Raw genomic sequence first — 22,239 nt, forward strand, 5'->3', positions numbered from 1 at the left:
CTTGGCAAGAAACCACAGGATTGTTTTGCTATTGCTATGACACTAATATATGCAACATTTTATACTACAATATTTCCTGCATATGTGCAACGTATGAAATAGACAATTCGTATAAACTTTTAAATCCATGAAGTCTTCGTATAGGAGTATCCTAGTGTGAAATAAAAAAAAAAATCTCATTAAGAAATTATTGTTGCAGGAGGGAACTAACTTGTGTGAAGCACCTATGTGCCAAGAAGTTTATCTGTGATGTGTTAATTCGAACAATTATCCTACAGGGAAACCAACATTGGATCAATTCTTCAGATAAGGAGAGGAGTGATTTGTCTAACTCCACTTCAATATTATGCAGCTGCACCAGGCTTCAAACCTAGCTCCAAAATCCAAGCTCTCTGTCCGCCCATCACTCTGACTCAATTCCACTTCACGTTTCACCATGACCACTGTCATCTTATAAAATCTGCAAAAGAGTCAATCCATGTAAAGTTCAATTCCTTGGGTCACCGGGAGCTCTTTCAGAACATTCCTATTGATGTAATTTTTTTTTGCAGTTGCCATGGGAATTAAACATGGCAATTTTCATCTGTAATAGTATATACTCATTATAATATTTCTAAATTTTTGGAGCTATTATCACTTCTTATCACTGTCATTCAGCTGATGTTTCTGTTAAGAGGTGTGTGCTTTTACATGATGAGCTTCATGGGGTAGTGTAGGTTGGTGAAAAGCCCCTTATCCTAGGTATAAAACTGAATCTTATAAACTATTTCTATCATGACTTTCCCTTTCTTTTTGGCAAGAGAGAATTCCCTTTGGTTCAATTGATTAAGAGCACATCAACCTAAGAAAAAATAGTGCCTGAGTTTACATGGAAAAAATCATTTTCTCAAAAAGCATTTTCAAATTAGCCAGGAGTGGTTATTGTGGCCTGTCGTACCTGCCTTAATAAAACTATATGGATATTAATTTCCCTTAGATCTACTGGAAATATCCCATTTTCTGTCAAATCCTATTCATCCTTGTATTTATTTTTAAGTATTTTTGTTCCTTTACCAGATAAAGCCTTTTTTTCTAGATTTTCTATATGGCATCAGTTAAAATGCATAATTCATACATTATCTCCCTGTGCTGACCTCTGCCAGTCTCATAGACTCAGCATTGGTCCTTGGAGTGAGAATAAGCACAGGCAGGAGAGAGAGGACTACAGAGCTCAGTGCTTTGCTGCTGGGGTGACTGCAGTCTGTCCTATGAGGATTGTCTGGAAGGAATGCCAGTGCACACCTTACCCGTTAATTATAAAGGATAGGAAGCTGTGAAGAAAGAACAGGGAAAGGCCATAGATGGAGGATCAGCATACACTATGGGTAGGGGAGAGGGATGGTTTTCTTAGTGACACTCTGGCTGGAAGCCCTTTTCTACCGTAAATCATGAGGTGAGATAAGTCCTCTAAATCAGCACCTTACAGCAGACTTTGCCAAATGACATCTGGCCAGTCATGATGGCATAACATGGCTTGGTTTTACTGAGATCTAGTAAGCATCATCTGCAGCATTCAACTGGATTCTTACGATAGCCTTTCAGATTCTTTTGTTGTTTCATATTGCTCTCTTATTCTCCTCTCTGAACAAGCCCTTTCCTTCCTTAAAGTCCTTTTTGGAAGGACTTTAAGGAAGTCCTTTTTGGAAGGTACCCAGTTGCTTACAGCATAAACATCAACTTCTTAATGTTGTATAAAACATCCTTCATCACCTTCATCCAAGGTCACACAGAACACTTTTCCATGTATTTATTTCCTAATTGTATTTGCTCTCTAATGATTTGCCTATTCATGAACTTGACCAATCAGGCTGTTTTCTATATTATAGACATCAACTTTTTGACATGTGTGTTGTTTATATTTTATACTTTGTAATTGGCCCTTTGTAAATCATTTTAAACTACTCTTGGTAACTTATTTTTTTAAATGCTTGAACATTTTTTCTAGTTACCAATGCCAAGAATGAAGCACTGATAATGAGTCCCACCTTTATGAAATCTGGAGAATTTTATATTTTTACATTTTTGCTGGTATTATCTAGAATTCATCTCATTTTGTCATCTTAATTTTCTTTTCTTATATATCTTCTACTTAAATTTTATAGTTTTGTACAGTTTGTTACTTTATTTTACTAATTAGTTTTAATTTTACTAGTTTTATATTGAAATGGTTTCTATTCCTTCTGCCAATTCATTCATATCCTAATTTGATCTCTAGTTACTGGTGTATTACTCAGTTAATTGCTAAACATTTTTCTGTACCTTTTTGTGAGTAGTTTAATTCCTGAATTCTTGTAGAGCTGATATTTTATGGTTGTTTTAATACTTAAATGACCTTTTGGGTAGAAATAGGATTACGTCATGAACTAATTCCTTGAAAATTCTGAAGACATTACTACATCTAGAAAAGATAGAGTAGCATAGATGTTGCATCTAATGTTATGCAGACACAAGTCTGAGACCAGCATGCTGTCAGCCTTGGATAGGTCAACAACTCTTTCTGTCTTTGTGGTTGTATTAGTTTTCACTAGGTAATGCTATATACCTAGTATATACACAGTGTGTGGCTATATACAGTGTGTGGCTATATACAGTGTGTGTATATATAATATAGATATACACACACACACTAGGTATATAGTATTACCTAGTGTGTGTGTATATATATTGTGTATATATACTGTATATATAAAATATATATATATATATGTGTGTATATATAGTATAACAACCCCAAAGGCTCAGTGACTTCCAACAATAATACTTATTTCATCCTCATACTACATGTTGTTGGCCAGGTTCTTAATCTGCTCTAGGCCACAGGTTGGAGGCAGGCTGGCTTCTCCTGTCTTTCCATTTTACAGCCCAGGCTGAGGCAGCAGTACTTGTCTGGAAAATGATCTTTTCCTGCAAAAAGGCAGGGGCAAGAATACTGGCAGAAACTCATGATAGCGCTACATGTTTCAGATTAATGAAGTTTATATCAGGTCTATTCACATGTTATTGACCAAGTCCAAAGTAACTGGAGTAGGAAGAACACTCTGCCTAAGGAAGGAAATAGCTAATAACTGGGAACAATACTACTACCTATCACAGAACTTACAAGGTTCTTTCTTGAGTACTGAAATTCAAAAATTTCACTGAGAAACATCTAATTCCAATACATATTTCAATAGTTATTTTTTATCCTTTTAACCCTTCCAGCTTAAAGATTCAAGTATTTATTTGGAAGAAAAGTTCCTTTAAAGTGTATTTCTAAATATTGCTATTGCCCCACTTGTCATCCTCTTCAGACAATGATTCACATGTTAGGTTTCTGTGGTATGTCCTCCATATCTATGATCTTTCCTCAGATATCAATTTCTCATTTTTTAATTTATAAAATAATATAAACAACAACTTTTTCCAGTGTGAACTTTGTTCTTTATGGTTTCTAGTATAGTTTTAATCCCACCATGACATTATTTGTTTTCTTATATTACATTCCTGATTGTGTCAGCTATCTTTCATCTGACATTCATTTCACAAGTTTTCTTTAATTTCCTTGACTGTGGGAAGAAGATGGTATCTACAATAAATTTAGTTATTTTTATTGTTATATATATATATATATATTTTTTTTTTTTTTTTAATGAAGTCTCACTCTGTTGCCCAGGCTGGAGTGCAGTGCCATGATCTTGGTTCGCTGTAACCTCCGCCTCCCGGTTTCAAGCGATTCTCCTGCCTCAGCTTCCCAAGTAGCTGGGACTATAGGCACGTGCCACCAGGCCCAGATAATTTTTATATTTTCAGTAGAGGCGAGGTTTCACCATGTTGGCCAGGCTGGTCTCGAACTCCTGACCTCAGGTGATCCACCCGCCTTGGCCTCCCAAAGTACTGGGATTACAGGTGTGAGCCATGGCGCCCAGCCAAATTTCTTGTAATCTTTTGTTTGTTTCTTAAAAAAAAATTGTGCCAAATGCACAATTCGGCAGAGAAAAATAAACCAAATACTTTCAGAAAGGTCGTGCGAGCCCTAAGGAAGTACAGTGTTTTAAATTACCCTGGGGGAGTTTTTCTGAGGGCCTTTTGTCTATCTGAACATATTAGCAGTCAATCCAATGAGGAAGCACTGGAACCTCTTCAGAGAGCAGGTTTGTTTGTTTGTTCGTTTCTTAAAAACAAACAAACAAAACCCCCCAAAAAACCCCATGCTCTATTAAAATATCTCTTTCTCTCTCTTCTGTGTCATTTGAAAGGATTTAAGTTCTTGTCCTGATTATTCATGCTTGAAATAGGACAGATTTAGCTCAGTTCATTTTCCTAAAATGAGTGGGAAAGGAGTCATCAGTTGTCTCTTAATGATCACCATGAATTGCTAGGGAATCCTCTACTTAGATCATGAGCAGAAAAGCTGGAGGATGTAGTTTTATATCATCAGTCTGAGAGGACTGTGAGAAGAAGCTAAGACCATGAGCATTTTCAGGAAGGTCACTTTGTCTCTATACAATTTCATTCATTATGTTTGTTGAAACCAGGAAGACTACCGATCAGTTCAGTCGAACTTCTATTCGAGGAGTATGTGCAATCCTTGCAGGCAGGTTTTGGTTCTGGACAAAGGGAACTCCTCATCCATGTGTGAGGTACCCATCCAGTTCATAAAAGCTTTCCTTCATCTGGCATGAACCCCTAATAGTGAGAAGCCTAATCTGAGGACAGCTTCTTGTCTCAGAGCTTTCTTTGGGCATTTGCTTATTTGCTAATTCTGTCTCAACATGGTGTTGATCCAAGGTGTTGAGATGTTCTCCAAATGAAACGAACTCCTTACTCTGTTAGAGATTGCTCCTCGCTCTCATTCCCACTCTTTGGAATTTTGGGATATTATTGGGGCCGCATAGACTTTTAGCTACTCGTACAGCACTGTATTTCTTAAAGAGCAAAGAAAAAATGGCATTGTCCTTTGTGGGATTTCCTAAAACTGGGTTTATTTGTACCATATCTAGTCAAAATGCCAAAAGAATTTTACTTTATCTAGTTTTCACTCTTGTTGACACAGCTATTAAGATATTAATTCCTACATTATTTTTGATAATATAGGAGTGTAAAGGTAATGAAATGTAAACGTCTCCATCTCTAGTTCCTAGAGTCAGACATTTGTTTCTTGGACTCCTAAGAATAATTAATAGAGTCTTTGTGTCTTGGAGATATCCTGAAACCAGCAACACCGAAGCTTTTGTTTTGTTTGAGATATGTGGGCCATTGAAGACCAGAGCCAGCAAAGCATGAATTTGAGAGAAAGGGGTGGTGTGGCCCATGAGGATATTTGGCTCCTTGGGTCCTTGGGTGGATGGGGGGTTTGTAGATCCTGTAAATGACAAGCATCTGCACACGGCTCACATGAAGGGCCCCAGGGCTACTGGTACCTAAAATAGGGATGGCTGCAGGTGCCACAGAAAGCTGAACCCTGGGTATGAAGGTATGAGAGATACCCCCAAGATTTCCATACACAATTTGGCAGAGAAAACTAAACCAAACACTTTCAGAAAGGTCGTGTAAGCCCTAAGGAAGTACAGGGTTTTAAATTACCCTGGGGGAGTTTTTCTGAGGGCCTTTTGTCTATCTGAACATATCAGCAGTCAATCCAATGAGGAAGCACTGGAACCTCCTCAGAGAGCACCTTAAATAATTGAATAATTTTTAAAAAGATAATGACTTTCAGTCATAAACTTATTCATGAATAGTATAGTATTTCATTTTAGGAAGAAGGAAAAGAAGGAAGAAAAGAAAGAAGGAAAGAAGGAAGGGAGGAGGGAAGGAAAGGAGGGAGGGAGGGAGGGAGGAAGGAAGGAAGGAAGGAAGGAGGAAGGAAGGAAAGAAAGGTCAGAAATGTGGATAAGGTCATGGTCCACTAACCTCAGTTGACTCCTTCAGTTTAAGCATTGCTCTGACTGGTGTCTGTTTCTCTCTTTCCTTCCTTCCTTCCTTCCTTTTTTTTTTTCTTTCTTTCTTTCTTTTTCTCTCTCTCTCATCCACATGTCCCTTTCTATACTACTAAAGATAAATAGATGGTATTTTGCATAAGTGATTTTATTATATATATATTTAATATACATATAAAGTCTTTTTTAAAAAAAACTTTCCAATATATATTGGAAAACTTCCCATGTCTTGATTTACCTCATCCATTTTAGCTTAAATAATAATAATAATTATAGTTATGATTATTAAGGGTTTCACTGGTACCAGACATGGTTTAAGTGCTTTACCATTAACTTATTGAACTCATATAATGATCAATTTATGAAAGAGAAAACTGAATCACCAAGCATTTAAGTGAGTTGCCTAAGTTCAAAATTATCCAAAATTCTCAGCTAGTTTGCCTCCAGAACCTAACAGCAAAAGCACTACACTACAATGTACTGGATCCCGTTGATTTAATAATTCACTACTCATATATATTTAAGCTTTTCATGATTTAATACGACAAAGAGTCATACAAAAGTTACTAGTAACCTGAATATTTAGTGGACGTTGGGATATAATGGGCCAGTTTCCACAGATGATTAATTATTTTCACAAACCAAATGTAATGAATGTTCAGATATACTTGGCTTTCAGAAAAATCAGGACTTTTCCTCATAAACTACGGTAATTAGCTATATGAAAAACTCCCTATAATTAAGGGATAAATTGCTGGCGTAAAAATAAAGAATGCTGGTATGCTATAATTACACTGCAGCTTATAGTTTGTCAAACATGTACTTTGAACATAAAAGGTTATATAAGTACATAATTTCTAAACGAAACCCTTTGCCTTCTCCATACAAAAGTGACAACCAGAAAATGACAGCTTGGCATAATAATGCTAAAACTCTTGGTCATGCTTGCAGACCAAACTTTCACACCAGGCTCCCTTACGTTTTTCAGAGGGCCAGCTTTAAGGTCTAATGCCACTCTCCAACTATCAATTATTAAGATCAAAGTACTGGGAAGAATTTTGCATTTACTTGTTTACCAATATGAGCCATGATTAATGCAATAAGGTGAGTACTCGCTTAGTGATGTTCACAGGCTCTTGGAAACCAAGTTTAAGTAGAATGAAGTATAATGAAACCAATTTGACCATAGGCTAATTGATATAAGCAGGAATTAAGTTTCTATGGCATATTTCTGGTCACAAAGACATCACCAAACTTCTAAATAAATACCAAAATGGTTCTAATATAAAACACTGGAATAAATGTGATTATACATACATACATTTAAGAAAGATTAATAGAAACAAGCATGATAATTATCTGCCCAATTATTTTGGTTCAGGGTAGCATGTGGCCAGAACCTAGCATAGCAGCTCAGGGCTAAGGCAGTAACCAGCCCTGGACAGGATGCCATCCCACAGCAGGTGCACTAACACACACACATCACATTCACCCACACTGGGACCATTTAAGCATGCTACTTCACCTAATAGGTAGTCTTTGGGAGGTGGGAGGAAAACAGGGTAGAAAAGCCAAGCAGACATGGGGAGAATGTGCAAACTCCAGACAGCAGCCCTAGCTAGAGTATGTGTGTGTGTGTGTGTGTGTGTGTGTGTGTGTGTTTGTTTTTTCTCATCGGTGTTAGAAAGAAATGATATTGAATGAAATGATGTCATTCGAAGACCTGCTGTGTATTTATCCCAAATGCTCCTTATCACACACAAAAAGAGAAAGCTATTATAGGCTTCCCTTAAATGGTAGCTTTCCTCCCTTTCTGCCTGATGAACACAAATACATGTCCTCTCAGCAGCACGGTTCCAAAGGCATGCCTGAGATGTATTCTCAGCACCTGGCCTTGTGATCATCCCATGCTCTGTGAGTGCAGGGGGCAGAACTTGCACTGTGCAGACAGCATCCTGCCTGGGAACAGGAATACAAAGATGGGAGAGTAAAGCTGGAGCTCAGCAGGGTGTGGTGCCAATGTACTATAATGAGTAAGGGGAGAACCGAATCAGATTCAAACCATTTTTATTTCCTACCTACCGGAGTGAAAACAGAGCGCATAAATTTGTTATGAACCAAAAAATTAATAAAAGAAACATGCCACTTAACCTAATATGTACATGAATACATATATTAACGAATACTCATCTCTAACAATTTATACATGGATAGAATATTTTTGCTTTTACTATCAAATATTTCAAAGCTCCCTATAAATAAAAATGAACTAGCATAACATTGACAAGAACCTTTTAAATAATTTAATAGATATAATGATGTAATGATATATATGAATATTTGGCAATGCTAGAAAGCTACCAAAGAACATTCATGCAAATAAATGTTAAAAGGTAGAAGGCAGTGATTACTACTGAAGTTAATTTCAGACGTATACAAAATGAAAAGGTTGTAATAGTTACCCTGACCATATTATTCAAAATATGTCTAAGATCTCTTCCTATATTTCACAACCCTTATTTTTTAGAGATGGGGTCAGAGATGGGGTCTCTATCTGTTGCCCAGGCTGGAGTACAGTGGTGTGATCATAGCTCACTGCAGCCTTGAACTCCTGGGCTCAAGCAGTTATCCTATCTCAGTCTCCTGAGTCTCTAGGACTACAGGCACATGCCACCACACCTGGCTAATTTTAATTTTTAATTTTTTTTTTTTTGTAGAAATGGAGTCTCGCTATTGTTACAGCCCAGGGTGGTCTCAAATTCCTGACCTTAAGGGATCCTTCCCCCTTAGCCTCCCAAAGCACTGGCATTACAAGCATGAACCATTATCCCTGGGCTAAATTCTACTGTTTTTAATCTTTATTTAGTAAGTTAAACAAGATCTAATTTTGTACAGATTATTCAGCTTTTAAACACATTTTCTTACATAGGTATGTGTCTCAAAACGTTACATTGTATATTTTTTCTCAGCTGTTTATCAATGATCTGGACTTTTGCAAATTACTTAACCAGTTGGAAGTTCAGTTTTCTTAACTGTAAAATGGGAATATGCATTGTAATAGGATATCAGCTAAGTCACTATAGAAAAGAAATTAGAACAATTTAATGGCTGAGAGGAAAAGGAGTTCACTTCTTTCTCAGAACCATCTAGGCTGGGTGAAATCTGTTCCATAAGCTCATCCAGGGACCCAGGTTAGCAGGATAGATTGATCATCTTACAAAGGGATTTCCGAGGTTGCTCCAGTCATACTTTTTTCATTTGGTGAGAAAGGGTAGAGAATGTCCAGGGCAAGAGTCTTCAAAGAGATAAATCAGAGGTTGAACTTATTCCTTCTGCTCACATTCCATTTGTCTAAACTTGGTCTCATGGTTACACCTAACTGCAAGGGAAGCTGGGAAACATAGATTGTAGCTGGGCAGTCATGAATATAGCTAAAATTAGGGGATTCAATTATTAAAAGGAAGAAGGGGAGAAGGAATACTGAGTATTAGCAGTTCTTACCATTTTAATGAGGATCGTGTTTAAAAATTGCTGTGAGTACTGAAATTGTATTTGTAGAGCATAGAAGTATTTTGTGGGATTTATATAAACCATCAGCACAGGACTTGACACCTACTGATGATCATTAAATGGTAGTCATTATTAGTGTTAGTATATTATTATTATTAAATACTTCTATCCTTACCTGAATGCTTGAATTCTCTCCAAAGTATCATGGGCAAGTAATTATTTAGCTATTCTGGAATTCCTATAGTAAAAGGAAATTTTATCTCTCTTAAGGCAGCCATTTTGTTTTCAGAGTTTTTTCTTCTTTCTAGCCATTATTTATCTTCTTACACTCACTTTGCTTTGTCCTCATTGTGATCTCAGACACCCTCCAGAACAAATCTCACCCCTCTGTCATACAAGGGTCCTTCAGGTTCTTATGGGAAGCTATTGCTTCTTTCATGAGTTTTCTTTAAGCACTTTTTTTTGTTCCTCCAACAGTCCCTCATAATCCATGATGTTGAGTCCATCCCAAAGAAATTCATTCACTCATTTAACAAATATTTATTGAGTATCAACTATTTTATCAATGCCCACTTTAAAACTGCGTTGTCAAGATCAGTACACACTATTCAAAGTTGGTCTGACCAGAGCCTAGCAGTGCACACCATCAACCCCCTCATTCAGGGTATCATTTTCCCCAAGTGGGCCTTAAGACCATTTAACTCTTTTGGTAGTCCTATCATACTGTTGACACATGTTGACTTGGTGCCTGTTACACCCCAAGCCTTTTTCATTTGTGCAATTAACCTAGATGTACCCTACTTTACACATGAAGTTTTAAAAAAAATCCAAATACGAAATGTTTCCTTTATTTCTAGTTAAATATGAATTGCATCTCATTGCAGTCACTGAAGAATTTTTATTCTTTCGTTGAATATGTTAATTATCTTTCACAGACACACACAATCTGAACACCTGATTAGTGTGTAACTGACTCTTCAGCTAGGATACTGACCAAAGTGGAAGTGAACAGGACTGAAGAGAAGCCACTAGTATACCTCAGAGCAATCATTTAACTAGTTACAAATGCACATAACTGCACCAACATTTAGGAAATATTATCCTATGTGGTTCTTCCAAAAGTCTCAAGAAAAGTTTTTGTCAAATACTTGGTTTCTGTGCTCACTGCCATGCCCAATGAGGCCTTGGCCGACCAGGCCAAGTGCTACTATCTGGCTGCATTCAGCCCAATGGAGTCTCAGAATCTCCCTCATTAGAAGAGCATGACTGGTGTTTTCCTGATGTCAGACCTTTGTGCACTGAGATTCAACAAATCTTTATTGAATTGTGAATGTGGGCCAGGCATTGTGCTGAGCACTTTCTCCTATAAATGGAACACGGAAGATACGGAATATATTTTGTAAAAAATGCAATATATCCTCAAGGAAAACTATTTTATTTTTCCTGTGTGTGAGACCAGTACACAATGTTCCTTATTTAGAAACTACGGCAAAGTACTAAATAGATTTCACATACAGGTACTCCTCACCTTTTAGCATGAGGAAGACAAACACATATTTTATTTTTTGATACAGTCTCACTCTGTTGCCTAAGCTGGACTGCAGTGGCATGATCTTGGCTCATTGCAACCTTTCAAGCTTCCCAGGTTCAAGTGATTCTGGTGCCTCAGCCTCCCAAGTAGCTGGGACTACAAGTGCATGCCACCACGCCCAGCTAATTTTTGTATTTTTTTGGTAGAGATGAGGTTTCTCCACGTTGGCCAGGCCGGTCTTGAACTCCTGGTCTCAAGTGATCTGTCCGCCTTGGCCTCCCAAAGAGCTGGGATTGATTACAGGCCAGGTGTGAGCCACTGTGACCAGCCTACAGATTTTTTAAATGTGATATATATTTTTCTATTATTATCTCTTTAGTAACTAAATTCTTGCTAAATATCACATTACACTCTGAGGCTAAGTAAATCAACATAAACTGTGTGGACATGCTCCAGATATACATACAGGAATGATGATTCATTTGCTCTAGATATTATAGTTTCGAATTTAAATTGTGAATCACCTGTACAGATGTTACCTTTTCCAAAGGACTTTCTACTCGAGGAATGCTGATTGTTGGCATCTGTGCCAGATTATCCATGTGTATATGCTCATTTTCTGCTTGTCTTCCTTTGAAATTATTTACCACGCACACAACCTAAAATTTCAGAAAACAATTACAGTTAAAGCAAACTGTGCTCACTGTGACTTTCACCCTTTTGAGGAGCTTAATAAATCTAAACATCTAAGAAAGTATTAAAGTTACTTAAATGTTACATGTATATGAATTTATACCGATTTATCATATACATTTATTGTAAAGTTTATTGTATAAATTTTAATAGCTGCTCCAATGCAGATATGTTTAAGAAAACTCACAGTTAATATGTAGCTCACTCAATTATGACAATTTCACTATCCAAAAATTTTCATTAAAGTATAGTCAATGCTCAAATCGATCATAACACTAACCTTATAAAAACTCATAGCAAGCTAACCTTTTCCTAATATGGCTAACCTACAACTTAATTTAAATGCTAATTATTTTTCATTGCTTCAGTATCATTATATTCATAATAAACCTTTTACAATTGGCACTCTCTAATTTAGCAGCATCCCTTAATTAACCTAGTTTGTCGTCTATTATTGTGTCCCATATATACCTGGCATACCAACAATAGCTTACTGGGGCTACCACTAAAATAGAAAACCCTCTACATAAAGAAAATTGACCCTTGTTTCAATGGATTATATCTCACAGGTGACAGAATTTGCACTAAACCAGAGGTTCTCATACTTAATGTGCATAAAAATACATCTTTGGCATTGTTAAAGATGCATACTCTGAAGCCCTCCCCTAAAGATTCTGATTTAGTAAATGAAGAATGGGGCCTAGGAGTTGGCACTTCAAAAATACATTCAAGAAGCTTCTAATGCAGGTGAATCATATTTAAGAAATAATGAATTAAACATACCTGGAAAATTATTTGCTACTGTTTGCTTATACAATAAACAAGGTATTCTTGGGAAAGGTATTCTTGAGTTTTATTTTCTGTCCTTCATATTCTATTACAAATCAAAATACAGGACTTACTTGCAGCTATAACCTAACGTTCATTTTGTAACGTAAGTACTTAATATATAATTATACATTTACGTTTCATATTTTCATAAATGTTACACTGAAAAGCCTTTTCTTTAGTAGAATTCATTACTGAATATCTTCAAAGGCCAATTAGATCTTGGTTGCTTTCCAGTTTTTAAATAAAATTTACAAATCCATAAAATAATAACGTGTACTGAGACTTTATGTCAGAAAAATACTTCTTTGCAAACTGTTATAGACTTCTTATCCTTCCACTTCCCAGAAGAACTACAGATTAGAAACATAGATCAAAGCCTGGTAATTTAGGCCGGGCGCGGTGGCTCACGCCTGTAATCCCAGCACTTTGGGAGGCCAGACCATCCTGGCTAACACGGTGAAACCCCGTCTCTACTAAAAGTACAAAAAACTAGCCGGGCGAGGTGGCGGGCGCCTGTAGTCCCAGCTACTCGGGAGGCTGAGGCAGGAGAATGGCGGGAACCCAGGAGGCGGAGCTTGTAGTGAGCCGAGTTCGCGCCACTGCACTCCAGCCTGGGTGACAGAGCAAAGACTCCGTCTCAAACAAACAAACAAACAAAAGCCTGGTAATTTGATACCTCAACTTTGCAGTTGCCACTTTAAAGATCTTTAAAGCAAGGGACAGTAAAGGCTTAGAGATGGCCTTTACTTTGTCATGACCCCACAAAGGTCAAACAGATACTGATTGCTCTAGAGATAAAGTAAGCAAATTTTTCGTGTTAAAGGAAAATAGTAAATATTTTTGGCTTTGCAGCCTTACAACCTTTGCTGCAACTGTTGAACTGCCTTTTTGGTGCAAAAATAGCCACTGACAGTTCATAAACAAATGGGAGTGTCAATATTCAAAAATAACTTTATTTACAAAGATAGGCAGCAGATCATATTTGGGTCTGTGGGCTGCAGTTGGCTGACTGACCACTGCTCTAAAATACAAAGGATATAGTCAAGAATTTTAGCCAACAATAACAACAATGAAACAAATAAGCAGTTTCACACCCATTCCATGAAATACATACACATATACACATATTTCCCTTTTCACTAGTATTAGAAATTATTGGAAAATTGGGAATATGAGTAACATTGATAATTATTTTGAAGTAAAATTTGTTAACAATGAAATAACTGTACATAGATATATGGATATCATGTGATAAAAGTTTATCTAGAGACAATATGGGCTTCTGGAATGATAATTATTTTATATTATGTAGGTTTTGGAAACTCTTTGAAACGACGTATTGGTTATCTCTTTGCCTTAATTAAGGATCAAGGTAATTCCACTGAAGCAGCTAGGCATTTGCATATGAAATACTTAAGTGACTAACCCACAGCAGATACTTATCAAATTGTATCTACTAGCATCATGATTATTCTTCTTATTCTTAGTATTTTAATTATCGGGAAATAAATTACCTAATTCTCTGTAGAGTTAGACTCCCAATATTTAAGAAGTCTTGTCTGCTAACATTTACAAGTATGGAACAGATGTCCTGTTTGTAAAAATGGTGATAAGAAAAAGTGAGGGACTTGATGTTTGATCTTGAGCATGCCTGAGTCTATACGTTCTCAGACAGTTCTCTGGGTCTCAGTTTTATCAATTTGAAAGTGAAAAGGTTGCAATAGATCACTAAATTAACTTCATTTCTTTGTCTGGCAAAGGTATGACAATTCAACAACTACTCAAAACTAAACTCAAGATCTGTCCCCTCCAGCACCCACTCCAAACTTGATCTTTTCTCTGGACACTTTCAAGGGAAGGCAACATGCCACCCCATCCCTCAACACCCACCTCCACCCCAATGCAGCTGCACAACGCTAAAAACTTGAATTAATTCTTTACACCTCTTACACATGACCAGTTACTGAATCTGCTCAATGCCACTTTCTAAATATCTTGATATCTAAGTATCTTGATTTCTTATATTTTCTTCATTTTATCTCCTCCACCAACTCCAAAAACTAAGCAACTACCACCTGTTGCCTGGATACCAACACAGCTTCATAAACTATCTCTCTAAATCTAATCTTGGCCCCTCTATTTCCACCATAATGTGAGAAGGATCTTTCCAAATGCAAACTGGATTGTGTTACCCCCCTTAACGCCATTCATGGCTTGGCTTTCCATATTTCTTAATGTGTAAACTCTGGCCCAGGCCCACTTTTACAGCCTTTCTTCTCTGTTTTCAAAACACTTTCTGTTAGCTTTCATTTCCAGCTGTTTGGATACTCCTCACCTTCACTGTCTTTAGATGCCATATCTAACTCAGCCGTGATATCTCATCTCAGCTTCACTTCCTCAAGGATGCCTTCCTTGAACTCCTAGCTAGGACGGTTTATTTTGTTTTTGTTTGTTTGCTTTTTGCTCACATGGAGCTGTGATTCTTTTTATCAGAGCACTTAGTATGAAATTAAACATCATTTAAAGTAATACTTTGATTGATGTGTCTCTTCCAAGTTCCACAAATGCAGAGATGTTCTTTTTTGCTCACCGCTGTGTTCCCACTGTCACAGTGAAGGATCAGATTAATGAATGAGCAAGCATCTAGGACAGAAATTGTCAAATTTTCTGATGTGCTTATACAATTTAACGTTACTCTGCTTTCAGACATTCTGTTTTTACATGAGTGACTTCCACATGTATAATTCTTGTAATTCTATTCTCTCCTACCAAGATGATATGAGTAAATCATCACTATATATATATTTTCTTTTTCCTGTCCTGATGATTACTTAATCTGATCCATTCTTGTTCATTTTCACTCTTTGTGGTAAATGAAACATCATTATTGTATGGGGTTAAGTGCATGGGCTTTGGGGTCAAACTGGTCTGGATCATAATCCTGGATCTCTCAGTTACTAGCTTTGTGAGCATGGGCAAGTTACTTCATATAATCAGGCTTCAATTTTTTTTAAACCTGCAAAATGAAGACAATAAAAACATTTCACTGAGCCGTTCTGAGGGTTAATTGCAATAATGTAGTAAAGAGCACAATAGCTATTATTGTTACTGTTATATATGATAACATGACAAGCTATTGTTGCGGCTCAATAAACTTGAGCTAGTCTGCCTGACACTGTCATATATATCATAATCAATCTACAAATATTGTTCAACTAGTATTTGTTTTGTATTTTGCTAAGTATCGTGATTCTGCTGTCTAACCTGAAACAAAATGCCCATGAGATAAGAGTAATACAATTAACACAGCATTAATTCCTTATTAAATTATAAGAGGACAGACTCAAAGAGTGGTAGAAATGCAGGAAAAAATGGAAAAATCAGCCAATCAGGGAAACTTCCTGGGGAAACTGGATCTTGTCTGAGACAAATCTCAGGTGTCTAAAGGGTTTGAATATAGTCATCAAACGTGAAGACTGTGGTATTCAATGTCTTGTCTGCACTAGGCTGCACTTCTTACATGTGGGATTTCACTTAATCCTTAAAAGAATTCTGGGAAGTAAATAAAACATTCTTTATTCATTCTTTCATGTATTAATTCATTCATCATACATTTATTCAGTACTTCCTCTGTATCAGACCTTGTTCTAGTTACTGGGAATATGCAGTGAACAAAACAAACAAACAAACGTCACAAGGAGCTTACATTCTAGTGGGATTGATAGGAAAGCAAAACCAAAAAAGTTCCATATGGTATATTGCACACTAATTTATTACACATTAATTAATATTACATATTAAAGGCTGAAACATCCTATGTAGAAAAGTAAAGTAGGGAATGAGGAAAGGAATCCTCAAGGAGAAGTAGTCATTTTAAACATGGTTCAGGGAAGGCCTCACTATTTTAGTAAGAAGCAATAATGTCTACAATTCAAAAGGTATGGTCAGAGAGCAAAGACACAAGACATGGAAGAAATATTTTTATAGTGGAAATGAACCTGGCCTAAATGAATCATTGGTGTGTGGAATGAAACAGGAGAAGGAGCCAAAGGCAAATGTTAGGCATGGAGTCTGGGTGACTGGGTACTCTGGGTTCCTTTAACCAAGACAGAGATCTGGAGTAGATTAGCATTAATTTTATTTTGGAATCACTTTAGAATTCTGCACATACTGCAAGATAATTGGAAACACCCTAGGATATTACAACATATTACAGGCCAGAGCTGGAGTTACTGCTCAAAATAAATGTGTTGAGTTTCCCAAATGAGAAAATTGGGAATCATCATAGAAGGCTCCCTGTGCCTCGTCCATATCACCTTCCATGTTCCACCAGGCTCCAAACCATTCCACCTCCTAAATATTCTGGAGGACATGATGGATATCCTCCCTCTTTGTGCCACTGAGGACCAATCTGCACCATCCTGTTTCCCTGGTGCTGCATAACCCATCTCTTCTATCCTCAACTTTGTCTTATCGTCCTGTAAATATATTTTCAAAACACAAATCTCACATAGGGCAAAAGGGGCTGAGAGGAAGCAAACTATAGTTTATGGAACTTTTTCCAGTCATTCATGTAGTCATTCGCTGAACTCGTACTATTTTGTTTAACTTTTTTTTTTTTTTTTTTTTTTTTTTTTTTTTTTTTTTTTTTTTTTTTAAATTTATTTATTATTATTATACTGTAAGTTGTAGGGTACATGTGCATAACGTGCAGGTTTGTTACATATGTATACTTGTGCCTTGTTGGTGTGCTGCACCCATCAACTCGTCATTTACATCAGGTATAACTCCCAATGCAATCCCTCCCCCCGCCCCCCTCCCCATGATAGGCCCCGGTGTGTGATGTTCCCCTTCCCGAGTCCAAGTGATCTCATTGTTTAACTTTTATAGAGCCTTATAATGATCCTTTAGGGAGGCTGTTATTTAGCCACATTTAAATATACCTATGGGCATTCACATTCATAAATGGTTGTGAATGAATGCATAAATATATTTTTAGTCATTATATAGGCATTATTTACATATAATCTTTTCATGAAGTCATTTTCCTGGGAGAACGGGAATGTTGAAAGGGCTATCATGAAATTTTCTCAACATGTGCAATTGGAGGGTCTTGAGCTCAAAGGGGATCCAGAACTCAGCTCAACATTCACCAGACAGGGAAGCGACTTGGAAGGCACCAGCATTCTGGTGTTGGCCTTGTAAGGTAAGGTGTTCACTGGAAGTATAGGGAAGGTGGCAATAGCCACAGATAAACAAGAAGGCTGATGAAATGCCAGTGAATATGTTATGGACCCGCAGAGCTGAAACACAGTTGCATCTGACATTACTGCTTTGAAATTTTGGCTACGTGTATGCTCTTGGCTTTGCCTATAATATTTTTGTAAGGATTTATGTAAAGTTTGTTGTTGGTTTTGCTTTCTGAATGTTAACCAGTTTCAACTGTGTGAGTGAATGAAAAAAAAAAAAGGTTTTGGTTCAAGCCAGGGCCCCAGTTTTCACGAGGCTAGAGGATACTTCCAGGAATGAGAGAAGGTTGAGTCTAAGTCTCCCAGGGACCTTGGGAATCACAGAGAGTGGTATCAAAAAGAAGCACAGGATGCAGTACAGAGATGAGGTCATGGTGACTACTTTACCACAGGAGATTCTAGAGGAAATAACTTATTTAAAATGCCCAGTACATAAATTATGTTTCAGCATTTGGTAGCTGGAGAGATTCACTGAAGTGTTTGCTTACTGATTATTAACTAGTAAAATGAGGCTAACAAAGTAAAGTTACATGTAAGGGCAATTTAAATGTAATCAAAATGGACATAAAGTATTTTTAAAATTATTATGTGTCAGTGCAAAAATATGTTTGATTCATAGTCTACACATTGTTTCATTTGTGTAAAATGTGCTATACTCATAATGACTAGTGCACATGAGTACAGAGGGAAGTTCGGGCTGTTTATCACATACTTATACTTATAAAATGTTATATACTCATGATTATACTACACTTTAATAGTATAATCTAATAGCATAATCAGAATTTATGGTATAAACATCAGTAAGTATTTGGTACTGATAATAAGTCAGAAAAATACTTAGAAATGCATATAAACCCTTGACTATTGCCTCTCGTTAAATAAATAATGATGAATTCTAAAGTCAGACTAAAATACATTTTCTAACAACCAAAACCTATGGAGATATTCCTAGAAGATTTCATAATAAGAGTATAAATGGAATGCTTACTTCATAAGTCACTGTGTATGCTGTTTACTGTGTGGTGAAATATGATTTGACAAGGTACGGTCTTGGAAACTATTCATGAGTTTTCAGTTACTGACGTAAAACGCCTCATCTCACAGGTGAGGTTGACCTGTTAGAAAGCACTGGGACATGGAGGCTCAGGGAGACTACAGCAGGGAGGCACTAGGGGACTTTGGGATGCTCTCCATACGACATGATGCCAACTTCCCTGAGGAATTTTTAAAAAATATCCAAACCAGTCCTGAAACATTTTTAAAGATTTATGTAAAGTTTGTCATAAATCCTTAAAAAATATTATAGGCAGTTTTTACCCCAGTCTTAAAAACTATTTGGGAGGGACAGTGTGTTTTTAGGCCAGTTTTATTTTATATGAAAATATATTGTTCAACTTTAAGTGTAGGATTTGTATTTTTTTCATCCCCAAACCTGACTTGTGGCAGAACAAATGGGGGAGGAGGAAGAAATGAATGACTTAAATGAATGACTTGTTTGATATACTACATTTAGACAAACCCAGTGATTCACACTTGTATTTTCTCATAGGTGATTATGCAAGTTAATTAAAAACCCAATGATATATACAGAAATTTGTACTTACCAGAAATACTGCTATAGATATTCCAACCAGAAAGCCTGCTATAACATCTGACCAATGATTTCGATATTCTGCTACTCTGTTGAGTCCAGTAAGAAATGCCAAACACATTAAGCCCAAGCATAGAACTGGCTTAGCAAGTCTGGTTCCCTTGGCTTTGATTGTGTTGGTAATATACATCTGAAATGTTAAATAAAAAACATGACTTTTCATGAAGGCATTTCCTTTATTAGCATAGAATATCATGTGTATATACAAACATATATTTATAGACATACATATGGCTGTATGGTTCAAATCATTAACTGGAGTTTATGAAGTTTTTGAAATAAGTTTCTTAAAAGCAGAATTCAAGAGTAGCAATTGTTTCATTTTACTTACCTTATATGGCAATCTGTTACAAATGGCCAATTCTTAATATAAGATTATTAATCATCTAGAAACACCAAGCACAGATAGTCCAATTGTCTTTTTTTCTTTTTATTCTTACTATCTCCATTCTTGTTTTATCTGAATTTTCATTTTAGATCAACCTCAACAATATTGTTAGAAGGGGGAAAACTCACGAAGTGTTTAAGTGTTTTTAATGTTTCCATTTGTGTATGCCATATTTAGAGGATGCATACTTCATAAAAACCAGGATTGTGAATATAGCTAGAAAAAATAAAATGGAATAGATTTCTACCAAACAGATGTTACTTTGAAGAAAGAATTTAAGATTCAATGTAATGCCACGGTTGCTTTCATGTTGTTAAATAAAGTTGTGAAATTACTTTGACTACATTTTATCAGCCAGGATTAGGACAATAAAATACTTAAGTACAATAAGGGAAATGTGTCAACTAGAAACAAAACAATGAATAAATAACTACATTTCTGGCATCTGGACATACGCTAATGAACGTATGGTGTCAACTGACTGCAGGGAATGAAATGTCATCAGCCACCATGCTCAAGAATTATTAGGTCCTTCCCCCATCTAATAAAACTAAGCATTTTATTAACTTATTCTATAGCTCAACTGCTCTTAATTTTATGCATTACTTTTTAAGCAAATTTGTTGACTGTATTTAATTATTATTTCAAGTTATTAGTAGAGCAATTGTAAAAGAGATGACTTTGATAATGTAATCAGGTTTTATGGTATAAACATCAGGAAGTATCTGGTACTGATAATATACTCAGAAAAATTCTTAGAAATGCATATATACCCTTAACTATTGTCCCTGGTTAAATAAACAATACATCTGCTTAAGAGAGTAAACTAAAATCAGAATTTAAGTTTTAAGTTCATACCAGCCATTTTAGAACACTATGAAATTCAGTAATTATCTTCTCTATTTTTTTTTTCTGGGCAAAGTTTGCAGCCCTTGTAGCTGCCAAAAGGGACTGTTTAAATATGTAAGCAGTCCAAGTGATACAAGGCATCTCTCTAGCCAAGTTCTAGCCTTTTACAATCCATCCCAGGTCTCAATAGTCTGGGGCGGGGGGAGCTGAACTGTTTCCATCTTGGCCTGTGACTTTCAGAGCTGAGTCTGTGTGTCTAGGAACAGACTAGTGCTTGGAAAAAGCTTGATAATTTCAGTTATGGAGGATAAGTATACATGAGAGGGGAACAGGAAGAGATGAGAAAGAGAAAATGATGCTTTTGCCAATCTGAGAGAATGTGTTAAAGAGTTCTGCCCACATGAATAACAAGGCCAGGCTATCACACCACTTCAGGTTTCTAGTGATGCAGCTAATTGAGTAACTCCTTGTATGACTAGTGCATATGAATAGAGAGGGAAATTTGGGCTTCTTGTGAGGTTTTCTTTAACACAGCTATAAGGCTGGTTAATTGTTTCTTACTTTTACATTTCTTTACATCTGTTAATACTCAATATAGTCTGTCCTCATTAAGACAAAATAAACGTGGAATGATAACTGAATAATATTAATACTGCTAGTATCAATTATAGCTACCATTTCATGAGTGATTGCTCTTCAAGGCAATGTTCTAAGCATTTTATTAACAGATTACTTATCTCATTCAATCTACAAAACAATCATCTAAGTTCGGTATCATCATTACCTCCATTTTATAGGTTAAAAACTGAATCAAGACAAAGCTTATTATGAAGACTGCACAGTTTCATGATTGCGGTGGCACTGCTGAGAAAAGACAGGTGTAAATGGAAAGTAAAGGGAAGGCACTAGGGTATCTCCTAATCTTCCTTTCTACTTCATTGACTTCTTGCCTGGAGGAAATGGCCAATGAGCATAAGCTGAGTATCAGTGAATGCAGGCCAGTCAGGAACTAAAGACAGGAGAAAGGAGGCCACCAGAGAATCATAGAACTATGATGGCTCTATGCTCTGCTATTAGGGAGAAGTGGCAAATAGTGTAAATGTGGTCCTTGTGCAAAATACCCTACAGAATCTATTTGGCTTCAGAAAACACTTGCCTTTCCCTCGCCCCCAAAGACCATCTCAGATACAGCCCAGCCCTTACTTGGCCAAGTTGTATGAGCCCATAGTAAAATGTGGGCTTGGGCTACATCCCTGTGAAGTTTCTCTTGAATGTCAAGTTGATCGTCAAATTGCCCTAATGACTCAAGCAAGGTTTATAAGGAGCCCACAGACAGTCTAGCCACAATGCAAACTCACGAAAAAGCTTCTATTTTAGGAATAGCCTGGTATTTGGCTTTTCCCTCCATCAGAGTGGAGAGTGGACAGTGGCTGAATTTCAAGGGTTATGTGAATTTCAAGGGTTATAGATTTAATTTTAAAGTAGATCATAGCAGTGCTTTATAATGTACAAATTTTTCTGTAGCATAATCAGTTGGCATGGATGTTACAAAAGAAAATTTAAGAGAGCTTTCACTTGTA

General features: G+C 36.6%; 1 protein-coding gene across 2 annotated transcripts in view; it reads right to left on the bottom strand.

The window, feature by feature from the left end:
• The window catches only part of PLPPR5 (phospholipid phosphatase related 5), a 123,788-nt gene that overhangs the window by 13,138 nt on the left and 88,411 nt on the right, over positions 1–22,239 (bottom strand). The window contains exons 4-5 of one of the 2 annotated variants that reach the window (XM_025394590.1): positions 19,376–19,552; positions 11,520–11,654 (exon numbers count right to left, since the gene is read on the bottom strand). In XM_025394590.1, the coding sequence (XP_025250375.1) occupies positions 11,520–11,654; positions 19,376–19,552 (312 nt within the window). The remainder of the gene's footprint in view (positions 1–11,519; positions 11,655–19,375; positions 19,553–22,239) is intronic. The other variant, XM_025402291.1, reaches the window with a different exon arrangement.

This window comes from Theropithecus gelada, chromosome 1, assembly GCF_003255815.1.
Source record: "Theropithecus gelada isolate Dixy chromosome 1, Tgel_1.0, whole genome shotgun sequence".
NCBI lineage: Eukaryota > Metazoa > Chordata > Mammalia > Primates > Cercopithecidae > Theropithecus > Theropithecus gelada.